We start from the raw sequence: 18,702 nt of genomic DNA on the forward strand, positions 1-18,702 counted from the left end.
AAAATTTTGTAGGAACCCTCCTACTTCCTTGCTACCCTTGGCCTTGGTCTTCTCTTATAAACTAATGAAAAATTAATATCAATACCCTCATCATGACCATCATAAGCATCACCACCGCCATCATCACATCATTGTCATCATTATCATTGACATCATCATCATCGTTATTATCATCTTCAACATGATTATTTTTGGGGAAAACTTTAAAGTTTTCAAATCATTTTTTTTTTTTAAATTAATCTATAAGAGAAGATCAAGGTCAAGGGTTATGTCACAAATTTGAAAAACATAGAGGTACTTATAGTAAGTATTCCTAAGGAGGATTTGCCATGTCATCACTTCAGATGCAAGTCTAGGGAATGAAATCTGTTCCGACAACCCACTGAGAAACAAAATTAAATAATAATGATAGAGAAAAAGTAGAAAAATAAAACTGTCGGTTTCAACCGTTTTATAGAGTGAATGAATCTCAGTTAGTGGAGACGACCTGAAATTGAGTTGCTGTCCAAACATCTAATAATGAAGACAAAGAAATCCCTATCCTTCAATCTTGACTCCAACAACATAAACAGAAGAAAACGAAGAACAAAACAAGAGACTTTAGAACACAAACCCTAACCCTAATTTACTTCTCTCTCTTCACAGTATGATGGATACCAAATCTTTTCGACTTCTCTCTCATCAATCCTTCTTCTCTTCCGTTCGATCTGGCGATCTCGACTCAATCAAACTCCTTCTCGAAGGATCTGATGGAGGAGAAGATCGAGCTTCGGTTTCTGCTTTAATGTCGTTGCAGAACGATGCAGGAGAGACACCTTTGTACATCGCAGCGGAGAACAATCTCGAAGAAGTGTTTAAATACTTGCTCAAGTTCTGTGATCTGCAAACTGTCATGATCAGGTCGAAGATGGACATGAATGCGTTTCATGTTGCTGCAAAACGCGGGAATTTGGGTACTGATTTTGAATTTTTTTTCTTTGGTTGATTTGTGAAATTCGGTCAGATTTGATCAAATTTAGTTTAATTGAATTTTATAAGAATCGATGTTTTCCATTGTTGCTTTGTGAGATGAGGCCAGATTTGATCAAATTTAGTTCAATTAAAGTTTATCTGATCAAGTTTAGTATAATTGAAGTTTGTCTGATTAGATACCACATGGTTGCTTTGTGAAATTTTGATCAAATTTAGTTTAATTGAAGCTTATCTGATTCCTCCTGGTATTAGTGGACACAGATTGCTATTTTTTGTTTCTTGGATTGAGATGGGTTTCTTGATAATTGTCAAATATGTCAATCCTGTGTATTGTAGGCATGGTAGAGATCTTAGATTTTCGAGTCTGGGAGGCGCTTGGCATCTTGCCTTGTTAAAAAACTTGATTTGTTAGATGAGGTTTCTACCGGATTTTAGAGAAGGACATTCACATATATGGTCATCTAATTGGCTATTTTTGGAAAAAGGATAAAGAAAAACGTGGTCAAAATAATTTCCCCATAGGGTTTGGTCACTTTTCAGTAGTAGCAATACTGGAATCAATGGCGCAATGTCGAAAAGAGTTTTTTTTATGTAGAACGAGTTGCGGAATATTATATGGAGCATGAGGATCAAAAGAAGATGAGCTAGGAAAAAGGCCATAGATCGTTGGTCATGTTTATGAATTGTGAAAAAAGACAATTTTGTAGAGGTTTTTAGGCCTTTTCACTCCTCGAGATGTACCTTAACATAGATGATGTTGATGATCTTAATCAAGAAATTCTTTGTCGAATCTTCCTTAATCTAGGTAGTTGAAAATGACTGGAAGAAGGATTGAGGCCCCGGTGTAGTGCCTGCCAACAATCCTCTGATGATTTTGTTAATAATGAAGTATATTAAGGAAAGGTAGGAAATCTGAGGAAATAAAAAAGAAGATGAACAGTGGAATTGCAGAGATTTTTTTTTATACTTTTTTTTTATCTTTTCTCATTTTTCTTCTCTATTTTCCCAACCCCTTCTTTCTCTTTTTTTTTTTGTTATTTTATAGACCAACCTCCCCATATAGGTTTACCACACAACTTACCCAAATTGGATGGAGATTGACTGGCTTTTGGGAGTCGTGTCAATATCTTCATGAATGCTCTTATTGAGTTTGATTTGCAATGTGTCTATCTCATTAATACGAAGTTGGTTTATATCTTTAGTTTTTTTTTTGGGTAGGTGAATCAGAAAATATTTGATAAGTGCTCATGAAATCTTTGCATTAAATGAAAGGATTTTTATGCAAGGAAATGCAAGTTGCATTCAATTCTTTGTCTTATTAGGGAACCATTTCTAGGTCCAAACTATGGTCTCACTGACCTTCAACGCGTTATTAAATTTTGTATCAAATTCCTCGATGACCTCGGTCTATTTCAACTCAATTAGCATCATTGACTTTCCCTGATGTATCAACATTGACGCATCATTCTTTCTTAGGATTGGTCGTACTAAGTGACCGAACTTACAATTCTCAATTATATCCTGCTCGGATTGAGACTTAGGTCTCGGTCATATTTCGTCATTGGTTCTGACTTGGTTTGCTTTCTCTTCTCATTTATCTATGTCATGTGGTGTGACCAAAATGGTCCCCACATGTTTCAGTGGTCAAACACACTTTTTGGGTTACACTTACTATTTTTAGTGATTTTTTTTTTCAGCATATTTTGGAGTATTTTGAGTCAAAATTTGTTTTAGAATGTCATAATTAAGTATTGTAAGGATAATAGGAAAGTTTTAGAAGAATTTATAATTTTTTGCTATTTTAGGTAAGCTTTACTATTTTGATTAAGTATGATAGTAATACTGATAAAAAAAAGTGTGATAGTAATATGAATTAATTCTAAAGCAAGGGGTGGAGCCAGGAAACTGCACCCCCCGCCCCCGCCCGTGCCCCCTAATGTTTTTGGATAATGTCATGTACCTGCTCCATTTTGGTGATAATTTAAGACACCCTTGTGTTATCAGCTGATGACAAGCTCCACTTGACATTCCTAAAAAAAAGATGGGCTGGAAAAGAGGCCATAGGTCATTAGACATGTTTATCAATTGTGAAAAAAATGCTGTTTCAGTGGTCAAAACACACTTTTTGGGCTACACTTTCTATTTTTAGTGACTTTTTCAGCATATTTTGGGTATTTTGAGCCAAAATTTGTTTTTGAATGCCATAATTAAGTATTTTAAGGATGGTAGGAAAGTTTTAGTTGAATTATAATCTTTTTACTATTTTTAGGAAGTGTACTATTTTAGGTAAGCTTTACTATTTTGATTAAGCATGGAAGTAATATGAATTAATTTGAAAATATTTAATGCCTATTTAAACCATTGTGAGGGATATAAAATAAAATTTCGATTTCTTTTAGAGTATTATTTTCTTATTTTAGATTTAAGGTTGTCTTTTGGTATAGAAAATGGTAATCCTTCTTCCTTAATCATGCAATCCACTCTGTCACTTTTTTAGTGAATTAGTAATTGCATCCAATCTTATAAAAATTCAGTGGTTTGATCCATTATAAATACCATAAAAATCAAGTTCTCATTTAGGTGAAACAATTATGACTGCTTTGCCAATAGTTTAGACTTGTGTCAAAAATGAACGAAGGATAAGTGATCTTCCAGATGATGGAACTTTGAGAACAAGGATTTAGAAGATCATAACATGAGAGAAGGTCTTTCGCGCTTTTTCTTAGAGTTCCACTTTGATTTTGATTAGCATCTCGAATTTTTGGAGATCTGGTTTAACATCCTCAAGGAAAAATAGGAGAATCAGGTTAAGTTTTGGTATAAATCTACCTGATCTTCCATGTTTTTAGGAACACTCTAGTTTAAACCCAATGTATATGTCATTGAAGGTAACCATATTGGTGATCAAAATCTTTGAAGCCAGCTATTGCTATTTAGGAATCACAAGCACTTATGATTTGCAAATTCTTGCTTGAAGAGCCCAACTAATATTTGCTACTTGCCTTCTTATATCAATAAATTCATGCCCTGCTGAAGTCCAACTCCTATCTCAGCAAAGTCTTGTTTATCCACTCAAAGATATTGCTTTTTGAGTTCACAGCCCCTTCTTGATAAGTTCCTGCTCCTAAATAGAAACATGTCCAGTACCATTTTTCTTTATTCTTAATGCTTTGATTTCATGAATTATGAGAGAATGTCTCCAAAAGCACATATCCATTTCAATTAAATTTGAAGATTTTTATGATTCAAATATTCAATTATCTCACACATTGCAACTATAGTGTCAATTTGACTTTCACAAGCCTCTAGAGATGTCTGACCATTGTATGTTAAAGGTCCACTTTATCTTACTCTATGGTGGCCAACTACTGCTGTTATGTCTTTCACTCCGCATACTAAGAAAACTTGGGCATTTATAAGATAATGGTTAACAAATGTAAGCCACAATATCACTCATGAATGAGCTTTACAAACATTCGATGTAAATAGTAAAAATACATATTCTTTTTTATGCATAATAATAATTCTTTCAACTTCGACAATATTTTGTTCTTTAAACTTATTCCGAAACATCTCCAATATGATGAAACACGTAAAATGTGTATGAATATGGGTGTCCAGGTGTCATAAACGAACTTTTGAGCACTTGGCCTGTACTTTGTAAGTCATGTGACTCATCAAACACTAGCCCCCTCTATACGGCTGCTGTTCAGGATCACTTGGATGTAGTGAATGCGATCTTAGATGCAGATGAGAGCTCTATAAGAATTGTGAGAAAAAATGGGAAGACTTCATTGCACACTGCTGCTAGATACGGTCTTGTCCGGATAGTAAAAGCACTGTTAAACAGGGACCCAGGAATTGCTTCAATCAAAGATAAGAAGGGCCAGACTGCACTCCATATGGCTGCAAAAGGTCAGGATCCTTCCATTTTAGAGGAGTTATTGCTTGCTGATCATTCAATACTCAATGCACGTGACAAGAAGGGAAATACGGCTTTGCATACATCCACAAGGAAATGCCGTTCACAGGTAATTTTCTCTCTCTGTTTTTTATATTGTTTGAAGATTGAAATGTACACATTCTTACCGTGTTTTGCTATAATCATCTTGTTGAGTGTATATGGTTGGTTAACATGGTAGCAGAGTGCTAGGTTCATATAGCTCAATTCTTTCCACCCTTATGGGTAACCGGGAGTGTTGAGTGTATATTTCTCTCCACTCTCGGATGTGTCACACCTCACCTCTCTCCCCATATGCCCCCACGCCCTCACCTCCCTCCAATTCCCCCCTCCCCCCACCCCTCTTCAATTTTTTGTTGATGACATTGCCTCTTGACCGAGCCTTCTCATATACTAATTGGAAATGACCTAAACATCATTTTCTTCAACTTCTAACCAAAAACCTCTGAATTTCTCCCTAAAACCATTCATCTTCAAGTTCTTCAACTATACAACTAACCATAGTTTGCCCCCACTACAAGAAAATCCTGGCTCCGCCCCTGCCCGTGACCCTCCTCTATTCATAGTTCTCCCCTTCTCCAACAGATCGGCGTTTTGGAGTAGTTGGTTAGTTAACACATCTTCCTTATTTCATTCATTATTTACCAGTCTTGGGGTAAGGCTCTTGCTTTTCATTGTTTTTTTTTGGTTTAATTTTACTTTTTGTTTGTAAAGGGAATTAATTTATTCACTTCACTTGAAATGTAATCATTATCATACTAAGTGTTCTCTATCACAAATATATCATGGACTCAAATGTCTGTTCGTTAGGATATCTCCTGCAACCTTCTGTACCATTTGCATCTCTACACAGGTTTTCTTTGAGAGGGCAGTAGAAAGTTCATAGAAATTAAACCGGTCTCTCTTTCATTATAAGCCAAGACCGGTGGAGTTGGTAGAATTTCAGGAATGATGAAAACCAAGCTATAAGATGTTTTCCAGTCCAAGCAGTGATAAAGGCTTTTAGAGAAGGACACCAATCTGGATGATCCCTAGCCAATACCAAGAGATTCCAAAGGTTGGGTCAAGTTCAGTTCAAGCCAAAACCTTAGTCGAGGTGCCTATTCCATTTATTGATGGGTTCAAAGCTGATTTAGACCCAAGTCAAGGTTGAGCCAAACCAAGTCAAGATCCTGTTGACCGAGCCGAGGCCGAATCCGAGCCAACGCCGGGTCATCTGGGTGTCTTACTTAGGATCAAGGGATCCCTTTAACTTTAGACACTCCTCGTGTCTCCCATAGACACTACAAAACCTTGTTTCTTTATTACCCACTTTATTTCATTCAGGTGGAGTTTGATTATTTCATAAAACTCATATTTTATATATTTCCCACACTGAGTTGGTTTTATTTTTTCTATCTTTTAGATAGTGAACCTTCTACTGAACTACATGGCCATTGACGTCAATACCATCAATAATCAGCAAGAAACCGCATTGGATTTGGCAGATAAGCTCCCATATGGAGCATCTGCATTTGAAATTATGGAAGCTCTAACAGAGGCTGGTGCCAAGCATGCCAGAAATGTTGGTCAAGTGGATGAAAGAATGGAGTTAAAAAGAACTGTCAGTGATATAAAGCATGAGGTGCAGACACAACTCATTCAGAATGCAAAGACCAACAAACGAGTGTCCGGTATTGCCAAAGAGCTACGGAAACTACACAGAGATGCTGTTCAAAACACCACAAATTCTGTGACCGTCGTTGCTGTTCTGTTTGCCTCCACTGCTTTCATGGCTATATTCAATTTGCCTGGGAAGTATATTCAGTTTGGACCCGATGCTGGGAAAGCCAACATAGCTGACAATGTTGGGTTTCAAGCATTCTGCCTCTTAAATGCTACATCACTGTTCATATCTCTAGCCGTTGTCGTGGTTCAAATCACTTTGGTTGCTTGGGACACGAGGTCTCAGAAAAAGGTTGTTTCAGTTATGAATAAACTAATGTGGGCAGCTTGCGTTAGCACTTGTGGGGCTTTTCTCTCATTAGCTTTTGTTGTTGTGGGAAGTAAATCGTCGTGGATGGCTATTACAATAACGATAGTGGGCTTGCCAATCCTTATCGGGACTCTTACTTTCATGAGTTACTTTGTTTTCCGACAACATTTTAGGTTGCTTGGTGACGATTCTCAAAGACGTATTAAGAGGGCTAATGGTAGCAAATCTTTCTCGTGGTCTCGGTACTCTGCTTTTTCAGATCCCGATGCTTATAACTCTGACCATGAGAAAATCTATGCTCTGTGAACTTGTATTAAACACTTAAAAGCGTGTAAAAATGTGGTTGAGCTGTTGTACATACATGTCGTAGGTGTGGTCAGGTGAAGTAGCTTTAATGGGTATTCTTCGATAACTATTAGCCATCAGAGATGCAGTTTTGGTTTCCTCATGTACTAGAAATTCGGTTGGATGGGGTTGAATTATTTAACATCAGAGATGGTTGTGAACGCTATGTAGATTATGTATAAGCATGTGATTAATAAAGTTTGCAGTTCTCAGTTACTATGTGTTACCCAATGGAGCGAGACAAACTAGATCTCACATGTGTTATAGGCATTATCTATGTTCGCCCCACAATTTGTTCCCGGCACGAGTCATAAATTGCTTTAATGTTCTCCAATATGAGCTATAAACTTCTTAATTACTCTTGAATGAGTTTAAAATGGATGTCGCTTCTTGTTGCTTGAACATGCTATTCTTGGTCTGCATGAGTATAAATTGTGATTGATTAAAATCCAAACTATCAAATATTCTTAGACTGTTGTGGTGTAAATCTCAAGGACCATCAATGATTTCGACCTTGGAGTAATGACCCTTACATTGTGACGAAAAACATGGTAACACATTTTCAACTTTGATCACCCACTCATCTTTTCTAGACATGGCTTAATACTCATCCAAGACCAAAACGACTTGGGCAAGCCATCCCCTTACCATGTGAGATGGTTAACATATTGACTCGTTCGAGATCTAAGATGACTTGTCTGGTCGGCCAAGTTGATAGGAAGACGGATCAAATCGGCAACAAAAATGAGTTGACTCACTCAATAGGGGAGTAGACCTTCTTAAAATAAGTTTTATTTTATTAAAATTCTTCTTCTTGGCTGCTAGAGCAGATTACACTGTCTATATGTGTTATGAGATGTCTAGTATTCTTATTGGGCTAGACTTCAAGAGGCAAGCAGTATCAAAAGGAACCTTTCCCAATGTGGTGTGGGCTCAGCCTAAAAGTAGGGTTTCTTTATGTTTTTGCTTTATGAAGTTTCTAGCAGCTGTGGACAGAGAGTCTGTAATCTTTATCATTGACAATGAATTTTACTCCCTCTCCTCCGTGGACATAGGCAATTTGCTAAATCACGTAAATCTTGTGTATTCGTTTTGTTATTTTATCTTTACTCTTATTACGCTTCTGCACAACAATATATAACTGAAAAAGAAACCTATTTAAAATAAATTATAATTGAAAAGTAATTAAGAATCTAATCCTAATGGAAAGCAATGAAGAATCATAATTAAATAAAAATCAACCTAATAAAGAGTCCTATTTCAGAAAGCAATTAGTAATCCCAAAAATAGAAGGTAATTCTTACATATCCTAACATTCCTGACCCCTTTGCAATGACTTGCCCTCAAGTCAAAAAAAAAAAAAAATTGGAAAAACATGCAAGCAAGTCATTATATTTAGCGTCCTCAATTAATTGTGATCATCGAATTTGATGGGTCATCTGTTTCATCAGTGGTGGTGGATTATCTTTATCAAATGACCAATCTCCCTCTATCAATAACAATTGTAGAGGTTTGCACTTATGCCTGAGTTAGAAAATCTCATCACAATAAAAACATAGATCCTTGTTTTTTGTTGTCCTCTATTTCTGATAGAGTCAAACGACGAATGGGAGGTAATCATGTTGATTGAGTGGTAGGAATTGTTGCAGATGAGACGGTAGCAGTGGTGGCGCATGAGTTAGACCATCTGCTAATGGTGTTGCTAAGCAATAACTTCTCTTCCTGAATTCGTGTAAAACCAATGGCTGATGAGAGGTTAGTTGGTCGAAATGGATTTCATCTTTGAGATCACTAATGAAACAACCCATAAGTTGCTCCTGTCCAATCATGTGCCTGACATGCCAACCGTTCAAAATAAATTTGATAATCATGTATGATTGTAGTTTGTGTAATTTTGAAAGGGAGCCATGAAAGTCTTCATAAACAAACTGACCGAAACACGCCATGACCGCATCATCGAACCCATCCTAAGTAAGGACGCATTGTTGTTTTTCATGCCAATCAAACCATTAAGTTGCATTACCTTCCAAGTGAAAAGATGCAATCTCAACTCTCTGGTCCTCTAGTGTATGATGATAACAAAAAAATTGCTCACATCGAGAGATCTAATTGAGTGGTTAAGAACCATTAAATTTCAAAAAATCTAATTTGTGGGTTCGTGATTGCATGACCGACACATGAGGGCATAGACGAGCCTTGGAAGAAGAAGCATCATCTAGTGTAGTCATTGGATTTTTCGTACCCAAATGTAGTTGTTGCAATTCCTTCATTATCATGCATTGGAACTCAGTTTGACCTTTAGCCATAGACTCATTATCATGAGTCTCGCATCTCATCTTGATCCTTAGGGCTGCAATAGACGCCCACACCTCTTTAAACTGAGCTAAGATTTCCTCCTTATGGTTCTATAGATCCCATTCAACATGAAAGAGTTTCTGATATTGATTTTGTTATGTTTCTTTGCCTATAGAATCGATGCTCTGATACCAATTGATAGGAACACAGATCGAACCAACAACAAAACAAGATGACTCACTTAATAACGGAGTCGGCCTCCTTAAAATAAACTCTATTTTATTAAAATTATTCATCTTGACAACTAGAGCTGATTACACATCTATATACAACTAAAAAAAGAAACCTATTTAAAATACATTATAATTGAAAGTTATTAAGAATCTAATCCTGATGGAAAGTAATTAAGAATCCTAACACAAGGAAATTGTTTTATGAGTTTATATATATATATATATATATGGGGGCGTTCAATGACCAACTTTTTGACAAACTTTTTGGCAAAACATTTTTCAAAACATGAGTTAGAGGTTTTGGAATGAGCTGATTTTTGGTGAGGATGATCTCTATGGTGAGGAGATCATCATCACCAAAAATCAGCCCATTCCAAAACCTCTAACCCCATCAAAAACAGTTTACAAAAAATGGACGGTCCACGATTTTTCAGCTTGTAAACATGGGTTAGAAGTTTTAGAATGGGCTGATTTTTGGTGAGGAGATCATCCTCACCAAAAATCAGCCCAGGAGATCATCCTCACCAAAAATCAGCCCATTCCAAAACCTCTAACTCATGTTTTGAAAAATGTTTTGCCAAAAAGTTTGCTAAAAAATTTGCCATTGAACGCTACCCTATATATATATATATATATATGTATGGGAAATGTTCAGCACCCTAAGTTTTACCACACACTTTAACAAACGTTTTTTGTCCTACATGGGTTAGAAGTTTTGGAATGAGCTGATTTTTGGTGAGGATGATCTCTATGATTAGAAGATCATCCTCCCCAAAAATCAGCCCATTCCGAAATGTTTAGCCCCATGTTTACACATTGAAAAATCGTGGACCGTCCATTTTTTGTAAATCAATTTTAATGGGGTTAGAAGTTTTGGAATGAGCTGATTTTTGGTGAGGATGATCTCCTCACCATAGAGATCATCCTCACCAAAAATCAGCTCATTCCGAAACTTCTAACCCATGTAAGACAAAACGCGTTTGTTAAAGTGTGTGGTAAAACTAAGGGTGGCGAACGGGACCCATATATATATATATATTACATGGGTTAGAAGTTTCGGAATGAGCTGATTTTTGGTGAGGATGATCTCTATGGTGAGGAGATCATCCTCACCAAAAATCAGCTCATTCCAAAACTTCTAACCCCATCAAAATTGATTTACAAAAAATGGACGGTCCACGATTTTTCAACGTGTAAACATGGGGCTAAACATTTCGGAATGGGCTGATTTTTGGGGAGGATGATCTTCTAATCATAGAGATCATCCTCACCAAAAATCAGCTCATTCCAAAACTTCTAACCCATGTAGGACAAAAAACGTTTGTTAAAGTGTGTGGTAAAACTTAGGGTGCTTAACATTTCCCATATATATATATATATATATATGATTTTAAACTATTTGGCCATTGTGAGACGAGATAGCTCGGAAGGTTTGACCGTTTAAGTGGCCATCACGAAACCCCTAACAGTTAAAATTTCTCAAAAAATATCCAGTTGAGATTCTCGTTACTTCCGCACTCTGCACGTGTTACTTTAGCCCCAAGTCATCTCTCTCTCTTATAAAATATACTCTCCATTTCATTTTCTCTCTCAACCTTCTCTGCCCTAAACCAACAAACAAGAAGAAGAAGAAAAGACAATCCTCTCTCTCTCTCGATTTCAGGTATTTTTTTTTTTTTTTTTATATTTCATTTCTCTTCTTGATTCTTTGTGATCAAACATCCAAATTAGGGTTAGGGTTTCACAGTACTTTCGTATTGTCTTAAACTCTTGATTCATTACTGTTGGGAAGAACAAGAAATCAGTCAAGTTGGGATTAGGGTTTTTATTTGGGTTTGAACTTTTGATCGTTTTCTTGATAATGAGCTTTCAATCACGTAACGATCGAAGGGATGGTTCTCAAATTTCTTCTCGTAATAATCGTCAAGAGTGGATCCCTAGAGGATCTACTGCTACAACCCCTGTGAACTCTTCTTCGAATCTCAATCCAAATTTGAATTTAAATGGGATTGGGAACATTAGGGATTCGAATTATCGTCAAAGAGGGAATTTTGCCCGAAGAAATTACGTTGTAAAGCCTTCAAATTCAAAGAAGGAAGATGGGTTGAGTGGTGAGGGTTCGAATGTGCCTCATCTTGTTCAAGAAATTCAGGAGAAGCTCATGAAGGGTACTGTTGAATGTATGATTTGTTACGACATGGTGAGGAGATCAGCACCTATTTGGTCATGTTCTAGTTGTTACTCGATTTTCCATTTGAATTGTATTAAGAAATGGGCTCGGGCTCCTACATCTGTCGATCTATCCGCAGAGAAGAATCAGGGCTTGAATTGGCGATGTCCTGGTTGCCAATCCGTACAACTTCTTACGTCTAAAGATATTCGGTACATTTGTTTCTGTGGGAAGAGGCCAGACCCACCTTCAGATTTATATTTGACACCACATTCTTGTGGAGAGTCGTGCGGGAAGCCACTTGAGAGGGAGGTTTCAGGTGGCGATGAGAGTGATGATGATGATCGATGTCCGCATCATTGTGTGTTGCAGTGTCACCCCGGTCCGTGCCCTCCTTGTAAGGCATTTGCTCCTCCTCGATTATGCCCTTGTGGAAAGCAAACGATCACGACTAGATGTTCTGACCGTACATCCATGCTTACATGCGGTCAACTTTGTGATAAGGTTCTTGAATGTGGGCGTCATCGGTGTGAGCGGATTTGCCACACAGGGCCTTGTGAACCTTGTCGGGTTCAAATCAATGCAGTGTGTTTTTGCAATAAGAAGACAGAGGTTGTTCTTTGTGGGGATATGGCTTTGAAAGGAGAAGTAAAAGAGAAAGACGGTGTTTTTTCGTGTAATTCAATATGTGGGAGTACTCTTGTTTGTGGAAATCATGACTGTGGTGATGTTTGCCATCCAGGTCCGTGTGGAGAGTGTGATCTAATGCCGTGGAGGATCAAGACCTGTTATTGCGGGAAAACAAAGATAAGAGAAGAAAGGCAAAGTTGTCTTAGCCCAATTCCGACGTGCCCTCAAATCTGTGATAAACTCCTTCCGTGCGGAACCCACCGCTGTAAGGAGGTGTGCCATGCCGGGGACTGCGGAGCTTGTATGGTTGTCGTCAACCAACACTGTCGGTGTGGTTCTTCTTCTCGTACGGTTGAGTGTTACAGAACAATGGAAGGAAACGAGAAATTTGTCTGCGGGAAGCCGTGTGGGTGGAAGAAGAATTGTGGGAGGCATAGGTGTAGTGAAAGGTGCTGCCCACTTTCAAATTCCAAGAATCGACTTTCGGGCGATTGGGACCCACACTTGTGTTCGATGGTCTGTGGGAAGAAACTCAGGTGCGGACAGCATTCATGCGAGTCGCTTTGCCACAGTGGCCATTGTCCACCTTGCCTTGAAACTATCTTCACCGATCTTACGTGTGCTTGCGGGAAGACTTCAATTCCTCCGCCACTACCGTGTGGTACACCTCCGCCGTCGTGTCAACTCCCATGCTTGGTTCCCCAATCATGCGGTCATTCGTCCTCACATAGCTGTCACTTCGGAGATTGCCCACCTTGTTCGGTTCCCGTGGCAAAGGAATGCATAGGTGGGCACGTGTTTCTAAGGAACATACCTTGTGGTTCGAGGGATATTCGATGCAATCAGTTATGCGGCAAGACTCGACAATGTGGGATGCATGCATGTGCAAGAACTTGTCACCCATCACCATGTGATTCAAACACTGGATCTGGTTCGAAGGCTTCGTGTGGGCAGACATGTGGTGCTCCAAGGAGAGATTGTAGGCATACGTGCACTGCTGCATGTCATCCTTCGGCACAGTGTCCTGACACAAGATGTGATTTCCCCGTGACGATTACTTGTTCGTGTGGTCGTATAAGTGCCATGGTCCCTTGTGATGCCGGAGGCAATGGTGGTGTGTTTAATACCGATTCTGTTTTCGAAGCCTCAGTTATTCAAAAGTTGCCTGTTTCGCTTCAACCCGTGGAAGCAAATGGAAAGAAAGTCCCACTTGGACAAAGGAAGCTCATGTGCGATGAGGAGTGTGCAAAGATGGAGCGTAAACGGGTTCTTGCAGATGCTTTCGATATTTCTCCTCCAAACTTGGATGCCCTTCATTTTGGTGAGAACTTTGCTGTTTCCGACTTGCTTGCCGACCTATTCCGACGAGAGTCAAAGTGGGTATTGTCAATAGAGGAGAGATTCAAGTTCTTAGTGCTTGGCAAGAGTAAAGGAAACAATTCAAGTAGTCTCAAGGTTCATGTTCTGTGTCCAATGCTCAAGGATAAGAGAGATGCTGTAAGACAAATTGCAGAAAGATGGAAGCTTTCGGTTCATGCAGCTGGGTGGGAACCAAAACGGTTCTTAGTTGTTCATGTTACGCCCAAGTCCAAAGTACCCACCCGAATGTTTGGGTCCAAAGCTTCTGTTCCCTTAAACACGTCTCATCCACCAGTTTTCGATCCTTTAGTAGACATGGATCCAAGGCTTGTTGTGGCTTTACTGGATTTGCCGAGAGATGCAGATATTAGTGCCCTTGTCTTGAGATTTGGTGGTGAGTGCGAACTAGTTTGGTTGAATGATAAAAATGCATTGGCTGTTTTTAGTGATCCTGCTCGTGCAGCAACCGCTCTGAGGAGGTTAGACCATGGTTCGGCTTATCAGGGTGCTGTTGTGGTTATTCAGAATGGTGGTGCATCGGCAGCATCTTCAAATGCATGGGGTGGCGGTGTAGGAGTATCCAAGGAGGGAGTAGTAGTTGCTGCATCTATCAAGGCAAATCCATGGAAGAAAGCTGTTGTACAGGAAACCGGTTGGAGGGAAGATTCATGGGGTAGTCAGGACTGGTCAGGTGGAGCGGCTGATGTGCAGGCATCGGTGTGGAAAGGGAAGGAAGCTCCGATTGCTGTTTCAAGAAACCGGTGGAATATTTTAGACCCAGACGTGGGCTCTAAATCAGCAACTTCATCTTCAGTTGGAAATGAGAATCTGGGTAACCATCGGAAGGAACCTACTCCTACTGCAGAGTTAGAATCGAAAGCTTGTAGTTCAAATTTTACGAGTCGGCCTGGAGGCAACACTAGTGAAGCAGAATTGTCTGAAGTGGCAGATGATTGGGAGAAAGCTTATGAGTGAAAATGAGAGATTTATAGAGAGATTCAGGGGGATTGTATTTTACTGATATGGTGGGTATTTTTGGGTTCTTATACGTTACATCACCTTGGTTGTTTTGATTTTATATTTTGTCAATCTGTGTAGAGAGAATTTACAAGTCCTGTTGTGTGGAAGAATGGTCATTATATGGTTGCCAAATCATGATTGTCATATTTCCTCCAGTATGAAAGTTCCTATGAAAATATATAACTTGCCATGCGGCAATGTTTTGTTGGAATTTTTCTCTTTTACTTTACAGGGACTAAGCTGCCCTGTTTGAGTCACTCGTGTGTATTCTGCGCTTGAACGCTAATGTGATGCACTCTGCATTTCTCATGGGTGCGTAAGGTAGATAAATGTGGGTGTCCTTTGGACATGATCATGGTTCAATCATGTAGGACACCAACAAGGATACGACTCCATTGTAATCGTTGCATCTTGATAATTGTTAATTGGATTGAAAGGAAAGGAAAGGATATACAACACAAAATACAAAGTTTGCTTACATCCACAAAATGGTGCCTCAAGTCTACAAATAGTGAGATTTGGGATGGATTTAAGGCATCTAAATTTTTTTAACTTTCTAAACATTTGACGTGTGTACTATTGTTACAAATAATTTTTTTGTGTCAAATTTTGAGCATTTATGTCCAACCGATTTGTAGATCTTCCGTAACAGTGCAAGTTCAATGGAACATTCGATTTGCAGTCTGGCTTCGTAAGTGTCTGTTTGTTAGTAATAATTTGTTACAAGTGGGTGCAGAAAACATCCTAAGATAACATGTTTGTCGTGTTTTGGAGCAATTACCAGATCAAAGTTGTTTTCATCATCTTGTAAAATTTCTTTTTAGTTTGAGCACACCCACAAATGCATTTGGTTTTGCCTTGATCGTAAAATTTTGATTTTTAACATGAAGTGCTAATATTTTATTTTTAAATAACATCAATTTGGATGCTTAGAATTTCAAGTGAAAATGACAAGCATACCCTCAGATTGCCATGATTAGGGTTTACAATAAATAAATGAGATTTTTAATACTAGGGTCATATTTTCCACTCAAATGCTATGCGATGAGTATCCATGTACCACATATTTAAGCAGTCATCCCAATAGTTGTTTGAAGAGGTTAATAAAAAGAAACAAATGGGGTTACGGCTGATGCAATATTGAGCCATTTTTGTGAGTCACGTATGTTTTATTGAATGTGTGGTTTTCAATTTGATTGAATGTTTGTCAAAATTTCTTGGAAATTTGTCCCTTTTTTTTCTATCTTACTTCATTTGTCTGGATGAATTTGGACTCCACTCCACAAGTTTGGACCCATCTGCAAGCTATGTGGGACTTAATAATCAATACTTCTAATTTAGATTTTCCAATATTAATTAGTTATTATATTCATTTTCTTTACATTTATTTGTTATTTTCCCTATTTTCAGCATTAATCATTAGTTCTTTATTTTGTGATTCTGATAAGCATTTTGATTTTGATTTGTGTTTGTTACCATTTGCACCAGCTGCATGAATGGGGGTTAACAAGTTTTGAGCCTAGGTCGTAGGATCAACACCCAACGTGCATTTATCAACTTAGCTAAATTGGCACCTTTTCCTTTAATGGGGACTTAACTTATATGATAGAGGGTTTTTTTTTTTTAAGTCTTTTGAGTCTCAAAGCAAGCTGACGTGTACTTTGCAAGAACAGTAAATTTTATCCCTCGAGATACACAACTGCACATCCTCATAAAACATGTGCAGTTATATGTCCCGGGAGCTAAAAAATCTATGGTTCTTGCACCTGTCATGTCAATGAGTTATCTTGTTTGGTTGAGTTACAAAATCAGCACTTGCTATGAGTAATGATTTTATAACTCAACCTGACAAGGTGACTCAAAAACTCAACCGATGTGTACCCTACAAGAAGTGTAGATTTTATCCCTCAAGATATACAACTGCACATCCCCATAAAACATGTGCAGTTGTGTATCCCATGGGAAAAAATCTACGGTTTTTGCACCTGCTATGTCAGTGAGTTAACCTATCAGGTTTGAGTTACAAAATCAGCACTCTAAATGAGTAGCTATTTGTAGTTGTTGATAAAGCCTTAGGAGTCATCGCCTCAAGGTAAATTCATGTACCATGTTGCATACACTGGTGAATGCCCGGACCTATGCTACGACACGAGTGTGACATGTACAAGTGTTCCTTACACGATGAGTATTCCTTGTGTTGAATATTTCATATAAATATCTGTCTTTATGATCAAATTAAATATCAGTTTAGAAAATTTCTGAGGATGATTTGAGATCGCGAAATTGCAATTATATTAAGATTAGTTAATTAATTTGTGTTTGATGAATATTTATGTTAAGAAAAACAATTTACTAAGAAAGATTTCCTTTATCAATTCTTAACTCACTAAGGAAAGTTTCCTGATCGTAACCCATTGTAGCATCTAAAAACTTAATGGGATGCCACAAGGTTGTAGAGTACAAAATTCGAAGAACTTGGTTGAATAGCTTTCCATCAGTAATGGAGATCCTATAACTATGATCCTTCTCATTTCCGTTGTTTGCTTACGATTCATAAGTCAATGCCTTGGGATTGAGAGATGGCTTTCCTCATGCTACAAAAAAATAGATCTCTGCCCAACTTTGCTTGGCTGTGAATTCTTCGATCTGTTATTAATACTCCCCTTCGGAAACGTTCCTTTTACCTGATTGGATGCGAGAAAGGGAAGAATTTCATATCAAAATTGCTTCTAATTCTTTAAAGCTTATTTTTCACTGTTGAATTTTAATTTTATATTTAGGGGTTCGGTAGTCATTTGTTTTCAAAACCTTAGATCAAGTCCAAAAAAAAATATTTGTTTTTAATATCTTTTAGAAATGATTTTTTTTTAAGGGTTCATTAGCCGTGAAATTCAAAAGTAACCTTAATCAAGTCCAAAAAGATTGTTTATTTAATATGAGCTTTTATATGAAATTTGGAGGCTGTGGTAATTGCCAATGTAATGATCCATGTGGGCCCAACAACCCTTAGTATGATTTTCAAATCTTACTAAGTAAAGATAGCATGACTGACTCTATGTCTAAAATTAAAATTCAGTTGTGAAAAATGTTTGATTTTAATTTCTTTCTAGAAGTCAATAAAATTTTGGGACATCGGTGGCCATCATTTTCAAAACCTTCGATCAAGGCCCAAAATAAATTATATTTTGATTTTTTTTTTTTAACTACTAATGCCACATCAATTCTTGCATAAATCATCAAAGAATTACACACAGTTGGTGTGGCAATAACAGCTCTTTTTTTTCTAATCTTAGTTTTTTCATGAAATTTAGAGGGAGAGGTGTTGGATTGCCAATGTGATGATCCAAGTGGACCCAACAACCCTTAGTAAGATTTCAAATCTTACCAAGTAAGGATAGCCTGACTCATCTTTTATCATTTTGGGTTAAGCAAGTCTAGTCAAAGTAAGGTTTCAAATCTAACACAATCCTCGGACCCGCACTAATTGCAACATTGAAAAACTAACTACACAACCCTCTAGATTTCATAGAAGAAATCAGATTGAAGTGAAAAATAGTGGTGATGGAGTGCTTTAAACATTTGTTTCAGCATGGATGGCTTCAAGGCTTCTGGCTCCAATGGATTTAATGCTTGCTTTACCAAAAACCTTGGGACATCATTAAACTTGACCTGTTTAAGGTGATCAAGAGTTTCTTCAAGAGTGGGAACATGTTTAAGAAAACTAATGGGACTTCCATATCCT

General features: G+C 37.8%; 2 protein-coding genes across 2 annotated transcripts; both read left to right on the forward strand.

Annotated features, from left to right (window-relative positions):
• The first annotated feature begins 456 nt into the window (after nucleotides 1–456).
• On the forward strand, nucleotides 457–7,469 carry LOC147393965 (Ankyrin repeat family protein). The gene is made up of 3 exons (XM_086453663.1): nucleotides 457–953; nucleotides 4,594–5,003; nucleotides 6,339–7,469. Exons 1-3 carry the CDS (start codon nucleotides 647–649, stop codon nucleotides 7,212–7,214), a joined length of 1,593 nt encoding a protein of 530 aa, XP_086309789.1. The 5' UTR covers nucleotides 457–646; the 3' UTR covers nucleotides 7,215–7,469.
• Nucleotides 7,470–11,427: 3,958 nt separating this feature from the next.
• On the forward strand, nucleotides 11,428–15,055 carry NFXL1 (NF-X-like 1). Its single transcript, XM_086453707.1, has one exon. The coding sequence runs from the start codon at nucleotides 11,643–11,645 to the stop codon at nucleotides 14,913–14,915; it is 3,273 nt and encodes a 1,090-aa protein (XP_086309833.1). The 5' UTR covers nucleotides 11,428–11,642; the 3' UTR covers nucleotides 14,916–15,055.
• The last annotated feature ends 3,647 nt before the right edge of the window (nucleotides 15,056–18,702 follow it).

The sequence above is a fragment of the Akebia trifoliata genome, chromosome 9 (genome assembly GCF_017979445.1).
Source record: "Akebia trifoliata isolate Shusen 1 chromosome 9, ASM1797944v1, whole genome shotgun sequence".
Lineage (NCBI taxonomy): Eukaryota > Viridiplantae > Streptophyta > Magnoliopsida > Ranunculales > Lardizabalaceae > Akebia > Akebia trifoliata.

Excerpts from the sequence above, each read along its gene's own strand:
- NFXL1 (XM_086453707.1), top strand. The coding sequence starts at position 11,643 with ATGAGCTTTCAATCACGTAACGATCGAAGGGATGGTTCTCAAATTTCT.
- LOC147393965 (XM_086453663.1), top strand. The coding sequence starts at position 647 with ATGATGGATACCAAATCTTTTCGACTTCTCTCTCATCAATCCTTCTTC. Across the intron at positions 954-4,593 it reads TGCAAAACGCGGGAATTTGG|GTGTCATAAACGAACTTTTG; the intron begins GTACTGATTTTG and ends ATGGGTGTCCAG. Across the intron at positions 5,004-6,338 it reads CAAGGAAATGCCGTTCACAG|ATAGTGAACCTTCTACTGAA; the intron begins GTAATTTTCTCT and ends TCTATCTTTTAG.